This window comes from Plecotus auritus (genome assembly GCF_963455305.1).
Source record: "Plecotus auritus genome assembly, chromosome: 10".
In the NCBI taxonomy this organism is placed as follows: domain Eukaryota; kingdom Metazoa; phylum Chordata; class Mammalia; order Chiroptera; family Vespertilionidae; genus Plecotus; species Plecotus auritus.
The window spans coordinates 22,044,044-22,065,977 of NC_137785.1; the positions used below are offsets into that span (position 1 = coordinate 22,044,044).

General features: G+C 43.7%; 1 protein-coding gene across 3 annotated transcripts in view; it reads left to right on the plus strand.

Annotated features, from left to right (window-relative positions):
• Positions 1 to 7,352: 7,352 nt before the first annotated feature.
• The window catches only part of CDH13 (cadherin 13), a gene marked incomplete at its 3' end in the record, with an annotated part of 1,096,460 nt that continues 1,081,878 nt past the window's right edge, over positions 7,353 to 21,934 (plus strand). For 2 of the 3 annotated variants that reach the window (XM_080645767.1, XM_080645766.1), the window contains exon 1: positions 7,353 to 7,892. In XM_080645767.1, coding sequence (XP_080501893.1) covers positions 7,848 to 7,892 — 45 coding nt within the window. In that variant the 5' untranslated portion in view covers positions 7,353 to 7,847. The remainder of the gene's footprint in view (positions 7,893 to 21,934) is intronic. The other variant, XM_080645768.1, reaches the window with a different exon arrangement.

Consider the following 21,934-nt stretch of genomic DNA (forward strand, 5'->3'; position numbering starts at 1 on the left):
CTTATTGGGGAAGATAAAGCAGAACAACTGTGTAGAATCTTTATATATGGCACTGAATACCAAGTTAGGGATTTGGACTTTTAACTTCAAGGCAATGGGAGAGTAAATTGAGTAAAATAATACCTAGATCATAATAGGTACTTGATACTTATTGCTTGAATTAAAAATTGCTCTGGCAACAATATAGAAATTGGGCTGGCAATCTAGAGATTGATGCATAGATGTTAATTTGAAGTCCTATGTGTGCTTGGCTTGATTACAGAAAAATGCTTCTTTTTTATTATATTTTTCTGCTTGGTATCAAAACAATTGCTGAATGAATGAATGAATGAATGAATGAATAGTTGTCCTGTTCTACTTCCTTTGTTAAGAGAGGAGTGATTTATAGACATGGAAGGCACGTTAGATGAGAGCAATAAAGTAGGTAAGTCCTAAAATAAATAACTATTTACCTCCCCCCACCCCAAAGAATAATAACTGGGCCATGAGCATCTTCTGGGAAAATGCCGAGACCTGTCTCTTCACCCATCAGGTTCCATGACAAATAACAAGAATTTTTTGTCTTCTTTCTTGACATTCTGTGGTCTTCAGAGTCTCCTGGGGGAAAAAAGTAAATCAATAGATTCATTACATGAACAGGAACCTGGCACTTTGAAAAGGCTTTAGATGAATTCCAGACCTGTTAAGTAAGAGAAAATGGTGTTGAAAATACTCTACCATGTCTTTTTTAGGTGTGCCCCAGCTCACCTCAGTTTCCCCTGATTCACCTTGGGAAAACTGGTTCCTCATTTCACCGCTGTCATTCCCCACACCCCATGTGAACTTGGTCTTGGCAAAGAGAATGGAGTGTAGTCTACTTGACTCACCAACAGAATCCCTGTACCCTTAATCTTATGTTTTATGCAACATAAGGCTTGAAGTGTGCACACACTTTGTCTGGGCCATATTTTTGTATAGTGGTTCCCTGGCAGATTCCTGCAGTCATTAGCCATCAGCCACTACTTGGTATTCCTGAGGAGATGAAAGCATCTAGAGAACACCCATCCATATATTCTCCTTGGCTATAAGATCATTTCTTTGTTCATTTATTAAAATAAAAAAAGGCTATCAAGTGCCTGTCATGGACCAGACATGCTTCTAGGCCCTGGAGTGCAATGATCAATAAACAGACATATAATTGCCATCATGAAACTCATATTCTAGGAAGGAAAACCAACACAGAGAGAAGCAAACAATAAAATAGTGACAAATGATAGAAAATGCAATGGAGGAAACAAACGAATGAAGGACGAACTAGTGAGAGATGGCTCCTTCTCTAAAGAAGTGGCATGTAAACAGTTGTTGGGAGTCTGAGAATGACCTGGAAGTGGAGGAAAGAGCATTTCCTGTAGAGTGACTAGAATGTGCAAAGGTGCTGGGGTAGTGAAGAGCTTGGCATGTCTGATGATTGAGAGTAGAACGGGGCACAATGAGCAGAGGGGAGAGTGGAAATGGAATGGATTTGGAGAGGGAGGCAGGAGACAGCTCTTTAAGGCTTCCTGGACTGTGGTGAGTTTTCCTTTTCTCTCATGTGCTAAGGAAGTTTTTTGATTCAATGCATATTTGCTTTTGAGTTTTATACAACAGAAATAGGAGCAGTATAGACAATTAACCTTTGCATGTGGAGTATTGCCACTGGGTGGGGACACATATGACAACAGTTTGAAAATCACTGCTCTAGGAGATGCTGATACTAGAGGTAGTTTGTTTTGCTACAGTATAAGTATGACAAAAAGACCTATAGGGCTAGGCAGGACCTCTCCTATGCATCTGCACTCTTTTATTGATGCATCCAGCTCACATCTACCAAATGTCTACTCAGTGCCAGGCAATGTGGGGGCAAGGAGTATCCGAGGGAGAGAAAGACAGACATCCTCCCTAACCTCATGGAAATTGCACACCAGCCATTTTAACTCCATAAAAAGCTCAGCTTAAGGAATAAAAGAGTCTTGGAATTGCCTTTCCTGGTGCTCATTTGGTTAAATCCAGACAGCTGTCACACATTCAGAATCATTAAAATGTAGTTTTCTGTGCTTAACTTGCTTCACAGATTAACTTTCCCCAACTCATTATGGTGGACCTGACCTTGGTCTATTCATAAAAGACCACAGAAATCATTAACTGGGTGGGTTGCTTTTTATAGGAGCAGCACAATTTTATCTACTAGAGGTATTGGCAGATTTGGATTACATTGTAAGTAAATTTATCCACTACAAACATTCATGGATCTGCCTTGCATTGTAAATAAATTTCCCCAGTAATTGCTAAGTGATGGTCTCACAATTATGCTGGCATGAGAAAAGCAACCAGAGACAGATTCAGTAACTTTGCAGTAAATATTCATAAAGGAGCCTAAGGATTTTCTAGGAGACAGCCATACTGGATTAGGTGGGTGGAAGGAGAGGACTATTTGGTGAATTTTTATTTCCAACAAGTTCAGAGGTGATGCTGATGTGGTCTAGGGGTCATACTATGAGAAACTGATGCTGAGAAATAACCCCAGTAACTAATTTTGGGTAAGGGAGACACCTAGAGGGGGTTCTTAATGGCTTCCAGTTTATAGGATAAAATTGGCGTCTGAATGTCCAAATTTTCTACTTAAGGAGGGACTGAAACCTTTAAAGACAATTAGGCAAGTTGAATTTAGGTTGCCTAAAAGTCACTCCAGGCATTATTTACATGCTAGTGTGGAAGTCACGATTGTATTAAACATATTCACAGAGGACCCTATATTAGTGCAGTATCTCAAAAGTCAAAGGAGTACTTTCTATCTTAGTCTTAGATGTCTGGACTTTTTATAAATTAAGGAAATTCAGAAGGATGTCACATCCCAAGGGTCCTTCAATGAAGATCTCCAAGCATCTACATACTCACACTAGCCTCTGTGGAATGTTCCTTACTATGTCTAATCCTGGTTGAGACTATTGTAAAAAGGCCTTGCCTTGTCATAGGCTGACCTAGATGGCTACATGTGAATGCAGAGTGTCAAGGTTACAGAATGCTTTCCAGATGGGAGGACTGAACTGTCACTATCAGGTTATATTTCTGGTACATGTAGGGGGCTTCATATCAGCATCATGCATTGTTCAATACAGAAGCCATTTATCTTTACAACAAAAATCCTTTGAGCACCTCCTGTATGCCAGACACTGTTCTAGAAGCTAAGCACACAGCAGCAAAAAGACAGATGTAGGAGAGATAGACAGCAAACCAAAAGTGTAATTATTGGTTAGCTATTGATACATAACAAACCACCCCCCCCCCAAATTTAGAGCAATCATTTATTTTTAGCTCACATACTTGTGAGTCAGCTGATCTGGATGGTTTGCTATGTATCAAAGCTCTATTGGCTTTGCTCAAGTTTCTCTGGGTCCATGGAAGTGCTCGCCTATCCTCCTATGAGCAGTGAGCTAGTCCATGAATGTTCCTTTGAGGCATTGACAGAGAACCTAGTGAGAGGAAGCTGAAATGCACAGGGCCTCTCGGAGCCTTGGCTTTTAACTGGCACCCCATTACTTTTGCCTCATTCCATTGGCCACACCAAGTTCGTATGGCAAACCCAAAATCAAGGGGTAAAAGATGTAGATGCAGGTTGGAGTGAAGAATTGAGACAATAATGAAAGTAACCACTTAGGATATAAGGCCAAATATCAGAAGGGGCAATGAAGAAACATTAAAACAGATTCATGGCTCATGCAGATAAAGGATGCAACTTTTGGTAGCCAGGTATTATGCAATGGTGTGTTGTCATAACCTTGGGTGTTTTTAGCAGGCTAAAAGCATTGAGGGGGTGTAGCTTTAGCATTATGTTATGTTATAATGCTGTATGGGATGGACTTCCCTCCCTGCTCTCCAAGTGTGTCAAGTGCTCCTGCATACCTGATAACTATTGAGTCTCATAAGGACATCTATCCAGTTTATCACTATTCTATTCAAACGCATGATCACAGCAGCAAATTTAAAGGGTACCACAATTTGAATAAATTATCTCTGCTGGATGATATTCCAGTTGCTCCTCTCCACACATGCACATTCATGTGCCTGTATAGATGACACATAAGCACTGCACACACCCACACAGCCACCTCCACATACTCAGAAATTATGTCTTCATCACATCAGTCAATGAGAGGAAAGTCTCAATCTCTGGAACCTCAGGAAACAGCTGCAGACTATTGGGTGATGGTTCCACCAGCTCCAAAGCCAGGCTGATGGGCTTGAAAAAGGAATGTGAACCTGGAATGTTTCTGAACAGAGACATGGCTTCTGGGGAACCCACAGCTGCAGAAGCTGCTGGGGCTCTTGGAGGGCTGTAGTGGGGGAGGTAGAGCAGGGGTAGTAGGGAGGTGGATTTTAGCTTCAGTATTTAGTTGCCACCATCAATCAATCAGCCAAAAACCCCTCATTAGGAAGCTGAAGGGAGAACAAGGCAAAACAAACAAACAAATGGATTTCTTCTTCAGAAACCTGCTATCACTGGAATAAAATAACTTTCCTCCTATTTTTGTTAAACAAAAAACATGATATTTTTGGTAAAATGTACATTCTGTGAGAGCAGAGTGGAGTAAGGGATAAAGGGGAAAAGTAACATTTTTTTTACAACAATCCTTGGAATGTTGCTATGTTGTTATTTCTATTGTATGGATGAAGAAACTGAGGTTGGAGAGTAAAAGCTACTTGCCCAATATAAGTGAAGTCCAGAGATCCCAATCCAGGTGTCATTTTTTTGGACAAATTTCTTTCCAACTTCCTAGCCTGTGTGGTTTCTAGAAATGAGCCTCAAGGCCTAAGACGATCTGAAAGTTACATTTGTAACTTATTACAACTCCCAACACCTCCCCTACTGAAGTAGGAAGGGATGGGGACTGGCCCTTTGGGCACATCCACCTGGAATCAGGTGAGGTTGGCTGGGGCCACTCTGCCTGCCAGTGGAATAGCTCAGGACAAAAGCCCAGAACCTTGGGGAATGCCTGCAAGTACCTGGATGGAGACAGACTCAGCAGAATTTTGGCAGGCAAATCTGTAGCTTTCTTTACTGGTGCCCTCAGATGCACAAGTTCATCTGCAGCCTAGGAATCACAGCCTCCAGTTACATGTTGTGGGTCAGCACCTTAATTCAATACATTGATGAAGCTGAAACAACCTCACCCAAGATTATTATCCTTCTTTAGGGAGCAACTGGCGCCCTGGGAACACAAAGGTTCTTCAGAAATGGCTCTATTAGGGTCACCTCTGAAGGACCACGCTAGCCTCAGAGCTCCCCTGGGATTGGCCGAGTCCTCTACTGCAAGGACAGCTATGTTCACCTTCTACTTCTGCCAATTTGTTTCCCTCCTTCTTGAAGCTGTTGCTCCTGAGAACACTCCCCAATAAGCCACCTGCACAAAGCTCCACCTCAGCACCTATTCCAGGGAAACTAGCCTGTCTCACACTGGTGATTAAATACTTCAACCTTGAAGTGATCCCTGTCACTTTTCTCACAGCTTATTGGCTAGAACTAGTCGCACTTCCCAATGCTAACCACAAGGGGGCGGCAAGTGCAACCATTCCATGTGCCAGGAAGGGGGAAACTGGACCTACTTGGTGAGCAGCAGTAAAAATGATGGAAGGGAGACCATAGAAAGGTCCAGCAAAACTATAAAATCAATAATACTGCTTTGTACTTCGTACACGTGCATCCTTGGAAACACCCTACTCTTAGTAGTGCTTCTTGACTGCATGTCCGCTTGTGGAAATGTAGCTGGAACATCATCTTACTGCCATCATTACCCCTTATCATGGATTATCATCTGCCAAGCTGTCCTCTGTGCTCTCTCTCTCTATCTTTGTGTCTGCTGAATCTATGGGCTCGGCTCAGCTGGCCCCTGATTCTGCCCTGGAATGGAGAAAAATCAGGATATTTTACGATGCCTTGATTTGAAGCAGGTCTGACTCTGAAGAACCTTGTTTTATTCTTACTGGTGAGCAATGTGGGGATGGGTCTCCACACACATGGGTTCCAATCTGAGACAAGTACAGCATCTATCAAACACTGTGACTGCACTTCTTAGAGGCTCAGGGGCACTGCTATCTTGAAAAGAGGACAGTGGAAAGCTGGAAGAAGCAGAAGTATTCACCTTTCCAGGGCTCTTTGGGAGCTGTTTGGCCAACATTGCCATCTGTTGGGCCAGCACCAGCTAAAGCAGCCAGGTGGTCAGATGGCATTGCATCTTCATTAATGACCTTGGGGCCACATGAGATGACCTTGTGTTGAAATAATTTTTAAGGTGCATCAGTTTACATTTATTGAGTGGTTATTTTGTTATTTAATCCTCACCCCATCCTTATGAGTGCAGTATAATGTATATATTTATTTAACCATTGGACAGAGGCAGAGGTAGTATGAGTCACTTATAATCAGTGGTAGAGCTGCAGGTTAAGCTTAGGCAATGTGGCTCTAAAAATCTTTGTTCCATCCCACCCTCACTACTTCTTGAATAAGTCTAGACATCTCTTTAACACATACTAATGATGGTCTCCATGTTCCAGACCCTGTGCCAGATGCTAGGAATACAGCCCCATCCTCTGGATCATCAGTTAGTGTCCTGCTAGATTAGATAACACATAATACACTTATTCCATTATTTTGCATCAAGGGAAATTATGTCAGAAGATATTCGTATGATAAAAACTATGTAACTTATGTATCTCTCTTATTGCTTTAGCCACCAGGAAGCTCAGATCTAAATCAGAGCAAATTTATTAGAGTCTGGGTTTAGCATTTCAGTTTTCTGATTTCTTGCCTTCTGGCCCAGATTTTTTATATTGGTTGCATAAATTCTATTGCACAAATATCCTATATTATAGAACACTTTAAATCCGTTTTAGGAGGCTGCATGAAAATGACAATGTATAGTCTTTATTGCATATTCTTATATTCCTACTGGGAAAGACAAACCTAGATATCCCTCTTACCCTCATTTCCATAGGACTCCATTTATAAAATCCTCTGAGACATGGGTACTACTGTTCTGAGTTTTGCGGGAATAGCTAGGAGCTTCCAAAAGATCACATCCATATAGAAAATAAAAAAAAGTTTCCTCACATCGTGGTCCCAACTTTGGAGCCAGATGAATGTTTGTGGAGTAGGTGGCCAGTCAGATTCTCATCTGAGCAGTTAATAAAGTCTATTGCCCCTTGATGGATTTTTTCTTGAAGCTAGAATTGATCTGTCCTCTTTGTGATTTGTGTGATGGCAGGGAAACACCAAACACCATCATGACTTGGATCACATGGGGAAAAAGAAAGAAAAAAATCCATTGCCAAGTCTTTCCAGGCGTAGAAAGGGCTGGAACTGTTGGGGTCATTTTATTTGATTTATTGGAAATAAAGTGGATCTTATTAACATTTTAATAAAGAGAATCTTTTTGCACTGGGCTGTAAGTGGCCGCCAGTCCCGGGTGCAATTCCATTCTCTGCATAAGTGGAATCTGCTGGCGATGCCCAGTGTGATTTGTGAGGCTGGGCCCCAACAGTCCAAAAAAGCAAATGGGCTGCCTCCTTTGAGGGGCTCGCTTTGCGCGAGGTGCTCTCCCCGTATCTGCCATGCAAAACGGGGGAGCTTTATGAAGGAATCCGTCTTGTAAAGCCATTGGTCCTGGTCATCAGCCTCTACCCAATGCTTTCGTGATGCTGCCGCTGATCTATTTGGGAAGTTGGCTGGCTGGCGAGGCAGAGCTTCTCCTCAAAGCCTGGCTCCCACGGAAAATATGCTCAGTGCAGCCTCGTGCATGAATGAAAACGCCGCCGGGCTCTTCTAGTCGGGCAAAATGCAGCCGAGAACTCCGCTCGTCTTGTGTATTCTCCTGTCCCAGGTAGGGAAGAGGGGCTGCGGAGGCGCGCCCTGCACCGGGGTTCTGCATTCCGATCGCCTGATGCCCGCAGAGTGAGGGGGCTTTCGGGGCGCTAGGGGACTCCTGGAGCCGTGGTAAAGACAGCCCTGGGCTTGGAAGGGAGGTCATTCTTCCCAGCCCCAGAGATCCTAAGGCGTCTCGGTTACCCACTCCGCCTTGCCTGTGTGTGTGTGTGTGTGTGTGTGTGTGTGTGTGTGCACTCGCTCGCATGAGGGGGAGAAGGAGAGATCTCCGGAGTCCTGAGTCCTTTATTTTGCAAGCAGGAGCGACATTCTCGCCTACATCGAGTGGGGTAACTTTGATTCGCCTTCTCCCAGAGGCTCGTGTATTGGAGAAAGACTCAGTTGGAAAAGACTCCAAGGAGTCGTTATTTTACCAAGCTCAGCGCGGAGCAGGGAAGCGCCGCTGGTGTCCGGACTGTGGGCTGCTCTGCGGCTGGAGAGGATGGCCTGGCATTGCTGACTTCCTGGGGCGCCGGGGCCCCCTCACCCAGCCCAGCGGCGTGCGCTGGAAGGTGCCTCGGGCTAGCCTTGCGCAGCAGCGGCTGCTGCTGTCGCTCAAAGGCGCCCGTGGCAGTTGCTCCTGCTTGGGGGTCCTTTTCTTCTCCAACCTCAGGCCAGGAAAGACCAGAGTGCGTCCCCTGTCAGGGCACAGGCCCCAAACCCCCACACTACACCCCATTTGTCCAGCTAACTGAAGCTTCAGCCCTGAGCCTTGGCTGCCACCTCTGCTGCTTTCCTGGGCGGGCAGGCAGGGAACACAGAGAAAAGTTCAAGCCTTGCCCACCGGGGCCACCGCTGCCTGTTAACCCTCTGAGGGGAGCACTGCCTTGTGAGGGAAGCGCCCTGAGATTCCTAAAAGGGGACGATGGAGACACAGTACTCCAGCAACCACCTATGTATCTGAGAGATCTCTGGAAGTTTGTGTGTAGGAAAGCAGTACTCGGAGGTGCTGGAGGCTAGGGGCACGCCCAGCACTGCTCAGGGACCAGTCCTCTAGGTCTCCCTGGCAGCCTAGGAGAGGAGGGGAGGAGACAGGGAGTGCCTTGGGGTGCTAGGAATGGGTGTTGAGTTTCTGGCCGGGACTCCTGGGTGCCAGGGGAAGAGGCACATGTATGAGTATGTAGGTGAGAGGGAGAGTGAGCAGCTAGGGTCCCAGGCAGGGGCAGGTTAGAATGAGGAGATGCAGTGCAGCCTTCTAAGGGGAGACCACTGTTGGGTCAATATTAGGGTTAGACTTTGGAATCTGACCAATGTCCCATGGACAGCACTCAGAGTGGGAGTGGCAGTGTGTGATAGTACTTGGAGGCAGAGTAAAGTGCCTGGCTGCTGAGTCCCCTTTCCCCACTCATACTCCCTTATTCAGTTGTACTCCCCTTCCACCAAGGTTTGCTGGCTGATTCTCTTAGGATTCCTGTAGCCGTAAGTCCTACCACAAATCCTATGCCTGCCTATGAACCAGTTTTCCAGCCTTTGTGGACTAATATTTCCTGAGGCTGTATGTAGGTATATGCAATCCCAATTTAGCAGGGTAATGCAGAGAATGCTTCTGATTCAGGCAGATCTGTTCTGCCATATGCTAGTAGTACCACTCTGGGCAAGTTGCTTAACCTCTCTGGGCTTTCAGATTCTCCCCTGTAAAATAATCTTATCACCTTCACAGGCTTGCTAGGCAGATTGTATTGCACTGAACAGGATGTCCCAGATAACGCAGTTACCATGAGGCCTGGCTCACGGGGAGCTGTCGGTGTCTGGGAGCACTTACCACTACCTTACCTAGTACTTCACAGTCTCTGTGGGCATGCTTTACCCTCAGTTTGGATTCCAGGGCTTGCCCAAAGTTATGCCTCCTTCTGAACAAGACAGACCACATGACAGCACCCAGCAATTCTTATGCACTGGGGGCTTCTCACATGATGCCTTTTGCAAAGCAACTGGTGTGTCTCCTCAGCCAAGACTCAGCTAACACAGGTGGGTTATGAAGACTCTCAGCTCACTCCGTTCCTTTAAAATGAATTAAATTGCCTGCCCTGAGAAGCATATTTCTCTTTTAGATTATTATGCACAATCAGAGCAAATGCCCACATTAGGTCAGTAATTGATATCCTGGTAGCAGTACCAACTTGCAGAGAAATCATGCTGGCACAATCCAGTTACCCAGCAAGAGGCTTGAGTGCAGAGCTCTATGTGCCATGGTGGGGAAAGTCTTGTGGCCTTTGAGTCAACAAGAAAAAAACACAACTTTCCTGAGGCAGAGAGAAAACAGAAGAAAGGGAAAAACAATGTAATAAAGCAAATTAGTCACTCAGCCCTCATGGTGTTCAGGCAAGCACGTGTGTGTTTTTCCACCTCAGTGGTAAGGTGCTAGGTCCAGCTTTGGAAGATACCAGTCTCTGTAAGTTCATTGACTAGGTTGCTCTTTTAGGCATTTTGGGGTGCAGGGAGAGGAATTCTAACCAACAATGGCTGGGAACTGGCAAAGTTAAGGACAGTCAGCTCTCTTTTCCCCTGGGTGTTTTGGGAAAGATTGTCCCAGAAGTGGCCTCTGGAATTTGGCTATAATAAATAATGAAAAAAAAGCAGCATGAGCTAGAAATTCCACTGTAAATATGACTCCACCTCCCATATTTGGGTATCACAACTAGCCAGAAGTTCTAACAATAAATGAGTAATCATCCAAGAATTAGGATTTTAGGGAGTGGTTCAGGTTAGGAGAGCAGTCATTTGGGAGTGACTACAGATGTTCCACAGAATTCTGAGGTGTTGATTTTAAAATGGGAAATCCTTTCTTAGAGTCAGAATCTTGACTTGCAGGATTTTAAGTGAGAATCAGTGTCTTCTAGTGCCCATTCAACTTCCTATATTATATTTTAAGGAAAGTGTTTTTTGCAGAACCATTTTGATGAGGATAAAAGATTGAGGATTGCAGAGAGCACCCCTACCCTGAGAAGGGTTCAGCATGTGACAGCCTATGAGACTTCAAAAGCACTGGGGAAACAGAGATATACGTGGTGAAAGGAATTAAAGTGGTAAAGTTAATGTGTCTGAACAATTTTTTTAGCAAGTCCCCAAAGACATTTAATAAACTGCAAGGCTGAATATGTGATCTGGAATTTATGTAATGCCATGGTCTGTATTAAAAGCCTCAATAGTCATTTTAGCTAATCTCTCCCACTCTGTCTCCCTGCTTCTCTCCTTTTCTATTTTGAGCCCTATTTTTCCATTAAACAAAATCTATTTCTAGAATATTCTGTATGTGTTAAAACTGCCCAACAAACCAGTGTACCCAATAACTGCATTATCTATAAGTACCAGCATTTAGATGTGTGCATGGAGTCTCAGTCTGAAGTTCACTGTTTAGGTAAAAGTTCAGCTAGACTCTTGAGGATATCCTTCTTTCGTTCCCTCCTTTCAAAAAAAACAAAACAAAACAACAAAACAAAGAAAAAATAACAAAAAAATAGTTCTTTGAGGAGTAGAGTTAATTTATATTTAGTGGAAAGTAAGGAAAAGGAGGGCAAAAACCACTATGGATTCAATTCATATATGGATGACATATCATCTAAATAGCCAACAATATGTCCTAATTATCTTTCTCTCTGTGTGTGACTCTGTGTGTGTGTCTATCTCTGCATGTTTTTATCTTATTTTAATATCTGTTGAAAAATTTCTCCAGAAGAGGGCTCCATCCACAGCATTACAAAATTCTGAATCTACAGCTCATATTATAAAGAACTTCAGTATAGCATCTCCATTAAAACAAAACTACTGTCCTTTTCCCCAATTATTTGCTACAATGAGAAGTCCTGTCATTTTGCACTGAGTATCTTTCCTTGTTTGTTTTTTTTTTCTTCTTTTTTTCCCTATTGTAGTTGCTTCTGCTCTATTTTATTCTTCAACTATGTATCCCCTCTGCGTATTAGAGCAAGGAACATTTCAAAGACCTTTGTAGACAATGCAATATGAAATGCAAGGAAGTTCTGAAATTTCCTGGCATTTGACTACAGTTGGACCTAGCTTACTCTTCAGGCAGCCAAAAGGCAGGCACAGTTCTGCCTGTGAAAGGAGATAATCTGCCCCATTAGGTAACTACCCAGAAGAGTGAGTCATGAGCCAGATCCGCTCACCCTTCAACACCAGTTGAAAAGAGAGGGAAATATCAGTCTGTCATCCAATTACAATAATCAGTTGGACAGAATCAAATCAAGTGACCAGTGGTTTTGGCAATGTTTCCACTTAGCTGTCTGCAAGGTGCCCACACGCCTGGGAGGATCTGACCCTCCTGACAGATGCTGCCAATACAATTCCTCACAGCCTGTCCCTCTGCAGCCACCCGGGGGACCCCAGGTTTGGATCCCCCTACCTGAGCAGACTGTATAAAGGATGACTAGCTGGACTGTAGGATCCCCTGCACCATCACCATACACTAAGTATTGGCTTTATTTTAGGGGTAGGGTAGAAAACTACTTTTCTCTACTGGGAGAAGCAGCTAAGAGCAGGCTAGAGAAGAAAGAAATGATCTTTCAAACTTGAAATGCAGACTGAGCCAGGTTTCATGGAGGCGAATGGTCATCCTTTGGTTTAGCAGATTGAACCTTGAAATATCAGTTTGTTGGTGCTAAAGCTCATCCATCTCAATTCTGCCAATCTGGCTTTTGAGTAGAGGTTACAGAGTGATAGCCACAGGCCAAATGTAGCTCACGGATGTATCTTCTTTGGACCAAATGTTTTGTAAAGTGGGAAATTGTACATTAAAAACAAATCTAGGTTTCTTGCATTTCTTAAAATATCAGAAAGTCAGGCAACCCTAGAGCTGCATTTTTACATGGCCACACAATTGGAGCTGAGTCACTACTGTCCCCTTTAGGGAGGACAGGCCTCTGTAGTTTGTCACAGCCCCCACCTCTCCCTACTATTCACCTAGCCCATTATCCGTCCTGATTTTATCAACTTGCCCCTATAGCCATTTGCATTGGGAATGTCTGCTTTCCAAAATTTTGCGGCTTCATCAAATTTATGCAGTTAATTTTTCAGTGATAGGCTATTTTAATAGTTTCTTTTTGATTGTTCTGATTAAACCCCATTTATGTGCACTTTGGAAGAACATGACCAAGGGGATTGTACCTTCTCTTTGAGAATTTTATTACCATCAGTGCCAGTGGGTGATTAGGGAGTATCCAGAGCAACATAACACCCAGATCATTGTTTCATGTAGAATAGTTACACCCAGGGAAGTGACACACCACAGCTTTGAGGCAGTCTGAGAGCTGGGATACCAACAGATTGGTTCACCCAACACATTATTATGCATCGGCAGTCAGGGGGCTCTGGGACCACCGGATAAGATGTAGGCTCTAGTGCACTGGGTGCAGTGTTATACAGAGAGCATCACTGCCCTTGGAGTACAGTGACACACTGGGCACTGGCCTCCCATCAGCATTGCTCACCCACAGGGCGAGTATAACCAGAACATCACAAAAACGTCTTGCACTTAGCCCTGCAGGGTACTCTGGAAGCACCGAGCTAACAGAAAGAGCATTCATAACTTCAGGGTAATGTTAGCTCCATAACGTTGTTGCCTAGAGTACTTTTATACACAGGGCATTGTTACCCCTAGCACTACCTGGAGTTTGTGTAACTGTTTTTAACAGTTAACAGCCACCACGGCCCACATATAGTGTTAATGCTATAATTAATGTTCTCTGGCTCTGTAAATACTAGACAAATTTGTCCACTCATCCCATTCTAGCAGGTAAGCCTCAGATAATTCTTGTTTTCCATAAGTACAGACTCCAAAGGTTAGGGTAACTATAACTATACACATATACAGAAACAAAAAGTAATTGTTTTTCCTCTGTCAGCTGCCAACAGAAGTCAAATTCCTGAAAATTAGCATGAGCAATAGGCAGGTTTTGACATGTCATGTCTCATTTCAAAGGCTCCACTGAGTGTCACCCGATCAGCACAAAGCCCCTGTGTCTCCCAGCTGAGCACAGACTGGGCTGGGTGGAGGGCAGCAGCTGCTCAGCCTAGAGCGGCCCTGCCACATGCCTGAGCAGGGCCAGGAAATGAGCTCAGCCCCTGAGGAACCTGGGGACCCTGCAAGGAATGTGGCAGCCTCCATCCCTGCCTTATGCAGCCTGCAGGCCAAAGTCTCTTCCCTCTGGGAGTGGCAGGGAACCACTTTTCCACGTGCCATAGGATACGGTACCTGCAAAGGCCTGAAGCTTGAGCTTCTGTGATAATCTTCCTGTTAATTGATGTGGGGTCTGTGGAAAGCTGTTGGATTCTGCCAGCAGAACCCATAGCTTAGTCAGGCCACGCCTTCAACTGCCATAAGCTGCTGGGCATCTGGGATCATCTCACTCCAGGGTTACAAACTCTGGCTTACGGGCCAATTCCTGCCTGCAGCCTGTTTCTATGAATAGTTTTATTGGAACACAGCCATGCCCACTTGTTTATATAATTGTCTGTGGCTGCGCTTGTGCTATAACAACAGAGTTGACACCATATGGCCTACCAAGCCTAAAATATTTACTATTTGGCCCTTTACAGAAAAATATTGCTGACTTCTACTCTGACTCAAAATTATAGCGAGAGAGGTTGCAGGGAGCCTTCTCTAAGGGCAGGAGGGCATTAAGGGTCTGGCCATTAGGGATTGTCCCCCCTAAGCCCCAAACAGTCTAACAACTTGACTTCATGGGCATTCATTCACCTGGGACCAAATGGATTCAATAAATATCTATGATATCCATAGAAGACCTACTATGTTCTCAGGGTACATTTGCTAGGAAGGGCTCAGACCCCAAGAGATCCCCTGGCAGGGACATAAATATCAATTGACGAATAATTCAAAACAGAGACAACTGCTATGAGGGAAGGAAACACAATTGTGTGAGGTCATGCCATAATATATATTTTGCTTGTCTGTGCCTTGTCTTTCTCCCCCACTAAGACGTAAGCTCCATTATAGTACATGTTACTGTCTGAGTGGTTCTGTATCCCTAGGGTCTAGAACCGTGGTCGGCAAACTGCGGCTCGCGAGCCACATGCAGCTCTTTGGCCCCTTGAGTGTGGCTCTTCCACAAAATACCACGGCCTGGGCGAGTATATTTTGAAGAAGTGGCGTTAGAAGAAGTTTAAGTTTAAAAAATTTGGCTCTCAAAAGAAATTTCAATCGTTGTACTGTTGATATTTGGCTCTGTTGACTAATGAGTTTGCCGACCACTGGTCTAGAACAGTACCTGCCATATAGTTGGCTCTCCATAAACATGAGTGAGTGAATAAGAGAATGAATGAATGAATGAATGAATGAATGAATATAAGAAAATCACTAGACCCAGATGAAGGATCTGGGAGGCTTCCCTGATAGCCTGATGCCCAAGTTACAGTCTAAAGGAGTAGTGAGGAAGGAACACTACAGGGTATGGGCTGGGAAAGGCATTCAGAGTAGAAGGCACAGCTTGGTGGAAGTCTCTGGGCAGGAGGAGACATGGCACAGCCCAAAGAGAGTGATGTGAGAAGCACTAGAGCCACTGGGGCCTTGCCAGCCACTGCAAGGATTTTGGTGTTTGTCCTGGAGCAATGGGCAGCCATTGCGAGTAATATGGGGAGGATACAGTGTGACAAGGTCACCCTGGCTGCAGGGTAGCAAATGGATTGGAACTGGGTACGAGTGAAAGGGAGAAGCCAGTGTAGGCCTGAGATCCTGGGAAGAATCTAGACGAGTAAGTGACAATGCAGATGAGAGTAGACACATGCTACTCAGAGCATCCAGGAGATATTTAGGGAAGAACTTGGCAGGGCATAATAACTGGGTTTGGAGAGGACAGAGTGAGGGCCAGGGAGGGGTTAAGAATGCAAGCTTCAGTTCTGACTCTTTCAGTTGGCAGGAAGATAGAACCACTGGCCCAAAAAAGGAACCCAGGTGTTTGACCCAGTAAACAGGGTCTGAGGGCCATTTCCATGGGGTGTTAGCCAGGCTGTAGTAATGCTCCTTAGGAGAGGCATCCAGGGCCCTAGTTACACTGGTGCCCACAGATCCTATCTGTGCTTGCATCTGGGATGGGCACTGTGGAGCCCTTGACTAGAGAGACTAATATGTAGCTTCTATAATTAACCAATCTCTGAGGCTTTTCATGCAAAAGATATTTGAGTGAAACATTGCCAAGGCCTTTAATCGTTTCTTGAACATTCAATCAGCAGCACTAGAAATATTTCTTACATGAATCAAATAATGATCCACTACTTTCAGCAATCGCTTTGCGAATGCTAACAAACCTTTGTTTTAGCATATTAGATACAGCCTTGCTGACTCCATGTTTCTAGGCATCACAGCAGAATCTTCCCTGGTTGCCAATTAGTGGTATGCTAGTAAACGTTAACACTGGCTCTCTTAAAAAACAGCAACAACAACCAGCAGCACAGTGACATTATCCTCAGAAGGTGAGGAATGTACAGTTGTCCACTCGCTAAGTATTTATAGAGGCATTTAGAGAATTCATAGGTAACACCGTGGAAGTGAAACATGCTCTCATGGGGCTTATAGTCTGCTGAGGGATCCAATGAGAAACAAGAAAATAAAGAGCTGAAATAATACAAACTTGGTAACTGTTACAATAGGAAACACTAGGGGCTAAATTAGTACTTGGGAAGGCTGGTTATGCCCTCCTTCTTTCCTGCCATCTTTCCTCCCTCCCTCTCTTCCTTCCATATTTTCTTTTTTTTCCTTCCCATAATTTTAATATTGACAAAGTGCCAAGAGTGCTGGCAATTTGGGGACCCAGATATTAATTCAACATAGTCTTGGTCCTCAAGGGAAAATTATGAAGGTTAATCAGGGTCTACAGTTTGCCTGGACCCAGAGGAGCAAGCATCTTGCACTTCTGAGCTTGTGAGAAGTGAGTTTAAATCCTGGCCTATGATCTCACTTATATGTGGAATCTAATGAACAAAATAAACTGATGAACAAAATAGGTCTAGAGACATGGAAACATGGAACACACTGACAGATCTAAGAGGGAAGGGGAGAGGGAGGGTGGGAAGAAATTAACCAAAGAATTTATATGCATATATGCATTGCCCATGGACACAGACAGTTGTGTGGTGAAGGCCTAGACAGGAGCCGGTGGAGGAGGAGAATGGTGGGAGGGGGGGGAATGGGGGACATCTGTAATACTCTCAACCATAAAAATAAATTAAAAAGAATCCTGGCCCAGACATTTGCACGCTGTGTGAACTCAGATAAGTTACTCTACTTTCCTCCTCATCCATTTCCTCCTGTGTCTAAACAAAAAGAGAGTAGCTATACTTGCCCAGCAGGGTTTTCGTGATAATTAAATAAGTGTATGCTCATGACTTCATCTCACCATTGGCAAATGCTAGGTGCAGAAGGAAGGTTGGTTGTATTAACTTTAGCTCACTGTGTTCCAAGGGAGTTTGTAGCTTGAAGGTACCATGGCGCTTTGGTCTTGAGCATCCTACTAATCTAGAGGGGGGAAATGCATGTGTATTTTAAAGTTCACAGACATTTAAGAAAGTAAAGTTTGTTCCCTAGAGAAGGATTTGCCAGTTCCCATATTGGTAGCTCCACAAAGATTGTTCCCCTGGGGATTTCATGCCTCATAAAATCATTTGATCTGATGGGATCTTATCTTCTAGATATATCTTCCCAGCATCTGTCTCCCAGGAGGCTTTATCAGGACAGTATGTGTGTGGATGTGTGTGGTAGTGTCATGAGCACTTATTATTATTATTATTATTATTATTATTATTATTATTTAAAATGCATAAAAATAACTGTGGTAAGTTTACTGTACTGTACAATTTTCTGCTATGTGCCAGTTGCATGCATTATCTCAAATTGTTGCTGCAATCCATAGAAATTCTTATCTCTATTCTTATAATATGAAAAAAAGAAGTTCATGATTTCTCTTATATGTGGAATCTAATGAACAAAATAAACTGACAAACAAAATAGGTCCTGAGACATGGAAGCATGGAACAGACTATTCTTATCTCTACTTTATATATAAAGAAAAGTTCAGAGTGGTTGGTCATTTTACGTAAGGCCACACAGAGCTATTCATTGTGTCTGAGTCCTTGCTTTAGACTGAGACAAACAACCCACCCACATTGCATGCTTCCCCCAGCAAGAATGGCCATTCCAGTAAGAATCTAGTTGCCCTGAGAACTGTGATACTTCTTGAAGACTCAGACATCGCTGGATTATTTCACATTGACTTTGATCAAGGTAACGATGCTGGTAGTCAACTATGGAACATAATTCTCAGGGCATCCCTGAAATATATAATAATATATAATAATTTAGCTTTTATAGTAATTATCTGGACTACAATTCTTAAGGCTTTCTTGCCACTCAAAGATATATTGGTGTTTTGGATTGAGTTCCCTTAAACAGTGGAGGAGACACAGGCTTGGATGCAGGGAACTAGTATGGGAGATAATCCCAGGGACAGAAGTAAGGGGTGTGAAATAAGAAACCAAACAAGCCAATAAAGACTGTGCCATTGAGCTGGTTACTGTCCATGGGCTCATTACTGCTGGAAGAATTGTGTAAAACTCACTTCAGAATGGTCTCTTTACAAGAGAGAAGGCTGGGGTATATATCCACCTACATTCATCTTCCATTTGTAAAGGGTTGCCCCTGGCACCATTAATTCCTCTGTGCTTCCATGTTCAGCCTTTGTGGTTCTGGGGGAGCAACTATGGTTTTGGAGAAGTCCTGAGCAGAAGCATGGAGAGGCATGACAGGTGCTTGGACTGGCAGTATATGTTTAGGGAGGGCATGAGTGTGTAAGAAATCCTATTTGCCATCATTATGTGTTACTGCAAACTTCCTCAGTGGAACTAATGATGGAGGGAGGTTATGATTGTTGTTTTCTTAAACCCTCCAGATTTGGTTTAGTACCCACCTTCTGATACTTTCTTTCCCACTAGATGGTACCAGTTTGCCAAAGCCCTGGAATGCTACCTTAGGGCTTCATCTTTGACTCACTATTTTTAAACAATTATAAGGAATAAGTGAACTGAGGTTGGAGGAACAGAATATGGGTGTTTTGGGGACAGAAGATGAGAGAAAAGTGGTGGTTGTCTAAACAATTACCCTCATTCATTCACTGACAAATCTACAGACCACCCGCTAAGCCCTCAACACTTCTCAGCATTGGGAATACAGAAGTGAACAGTGCACCCCAAGTACCTGCCCCTGTGAACCTCCATAATGGTTGGGGGAGAGATAATAAAAAACGGACAGGTAGATACATGATGTCTGTCAGATGGTGACGAATGCAATATGGAAATGGACAAAGCAGGCAAAGGGATGGACAGGGGCAGGGAGGAGCACAGCCCTTCTCCTATCTATCTGTCCTGTTGGCTGGTAATAACAGATTATTTCCATCTGTTCTATAAACCCAATTCTGCCACCAACCTCTTATGATTATGCTTATATGGTTTATTTTCAAAATGAGACTGTGAGCTTGTGGAGGGCAGAAGTGGTGCTTGGCCAACTGGAAGCTACTGCAGCCTAATGCCCAACTCAACTGCCTGTTGTTGGTTGATTTCATTTGTCTGGAATCATTTGAATTGTTGCTGTTGTAGGCACACAATAGAGTCTTTACTCAGGGGTTAGATTATAAAGTCAATGTTTAAGGCAAACAGTGTTATAATTAACCTTGAAATCTCTTAAGTTACCCTTTAAATTTCAATGTGTGGTTTTGTATGTGCAACCCTGTACTATAATCAATATGTAACTGTATAATGCATGCAGAAATGTACAGTGTATAATAAAGAATATATGCATGATATAATTCTACAGTATTTAATTGCAGGGCTTAAATTGTGTTTTTTTTCTTTCTCTTTTTGGTGGAAGAGCTGGATTTCCATTAGTTAAATGTGCGTATGATAAGACTTTACTGTATTCATTTAAGCTGGTTTCCTAATCATATAATTCCCACCAGGCTGTGCACTGGGGAGGGCAAGAGCTGTGCGCTCTGTGCTCTATTGATCTTTGGATTCCCACCACCAGTCATATGCTCTGGGGCAGAGAAAGAGCATACTAGAAATTAAAGCAGTAGTAGCAGTAAAGGAGGTTGCCATCTAAATAGTACTTAGTATGAGGGCTCTGTGTGAGTACTTTAGCTGTATTAATTAGTACATTTAATCCTCCTAATGACTTTACGGTGTATCTTCTATTATTTGAATTCCATTTCACAGATGGGGAAATTCTCGGAAAACTTGATAAAAAAACACACATCTTTTGAACTCTGGGACTGAGATTCAACCGTAGGCAGTCTTGGACACAAAAGGCTACAAGCTGTGTGATTACATGAAATGAAAAGAACTATCTAGAACAGGCAAATCCATGGAGAAAGGAAAGTAGATGAGTCATTGCCTAGGGGCCTTGGAATAGGGAGTGACTGCTAATGGGTATGGGATTTCTTTTGTGGGTAGTGGATATGTTCTGAAACTAGATAGTAGTGATGGCTACACAACTCTGTGAATATATTAAGAACCACAGAATTGTATATTTTAACAAGGTGAGCTTTGTGGTATTTGAAGTAGGTCTCATTAAACAAGCAAACTGGCAGTTTAACCTCAGGGCCATCTCTGAGCACATACAACCCTTTCTACAGGTGCTCACCACATGCTAGTAGTATTCTACATCTTTACTTATATCAACTCAAAAGGTCCCTGTCATTCACCCCATTTCAGAGATCAGAAAATTGAAGCAGAAAGATGCTGAGAAACTTGGGGCTGCTAAGTGACCCAGGCAGTTCTGAGTCACACCAGTTTTTATATCTGTTTCATTCATTAAATGCAATCCTAGTTGTCCAGAGCTAATTCTTCAAATTAGAAGAAATATTTTAATATCGCTATTTGCCCTTTTTCTATAATAGAAGTGTCCACCAAATTCATGATCGACAATGACAGATTGAAACACACATATGCGATTGGCGCCAGCGAGAGCTTTATATATATATATAGACTAGAGGCCCAGTGCATGAAAATTAAGCACTGGAGGGGGGTCCTTCAGCCCGGCCTGCCCCCTCTCACAGTCTGGGAGCCCTCAGGAGTGGGAGGCGACCTGGCGATCAGGGGAAGATGACATCACATCACACCTCTGCTGCTGCCACTGCCTGCAGCGCAAGCCTTGGTCGGCCCTGGTTACCTGAGCTTTGGGCAGCCCTGGGGGTGGCTAGGCAGCTGCCATCCGAGGCTCGCCTGCGCCTCGGGCCGGCCCTGGGTGGCTGGGGGGCTGAGGGGACTGGGGGACTCCAGAGGCTGGGGCGTGGAGCAGCTGCCGCCCCAGCGGGGCTGAGGGGACTGGCCACCGCCATCTTTGAGGGTATGGCAGTAAATTAGCATATCCCCTCCTTATTGGCTGTGGGCACTGCCATCTTTGAGGTTGGGGAAGTCAATTAGCATATTCCCTCCTTATTGGCCGTGGGTGCCACCATCTTTGAGGGTGGGGCAGTCAGTTAGCATATTCCCTCCTTATTGGCTGTGGGTGCCACCATCTTTGCGACAGCGTGAAGTCAATTAGCATATTCCCTCTTTATTAGATAGGATAAACTTGCTTAATTAGACCTGCTTCTGATTTAGCTAAACTTTTTCCAGCCTACTGAAGCACTCCAACTTCTCTTTCAGGTAATTGTCAGCAACACAGCAGTAAATATCAACACAAAGCAGATTATTATTGTAGATCATGCAGGGAGAACAAAGGGTAAAATATTTAACTGCAGCAGTGTTTGACTATATTCTGTGCAGTGAGAAAACCTGAAGTCATTTTCAAGTTCCACCATTTCTTACTTCTTTTCAGTTGGGTCAAGTTTCTAAACTTTCTAAATCTCCATTTTCCCGGCTAATGAAAAAAAAAAAAAAAAAAAAGGATTCTACTGAGTCTCCTATCTGTCTACTTCAGGACTTCTGTGAGGATCAAATGAGATGAGGCATGGGGAAACACTTCACAAACATTTGGTTAAA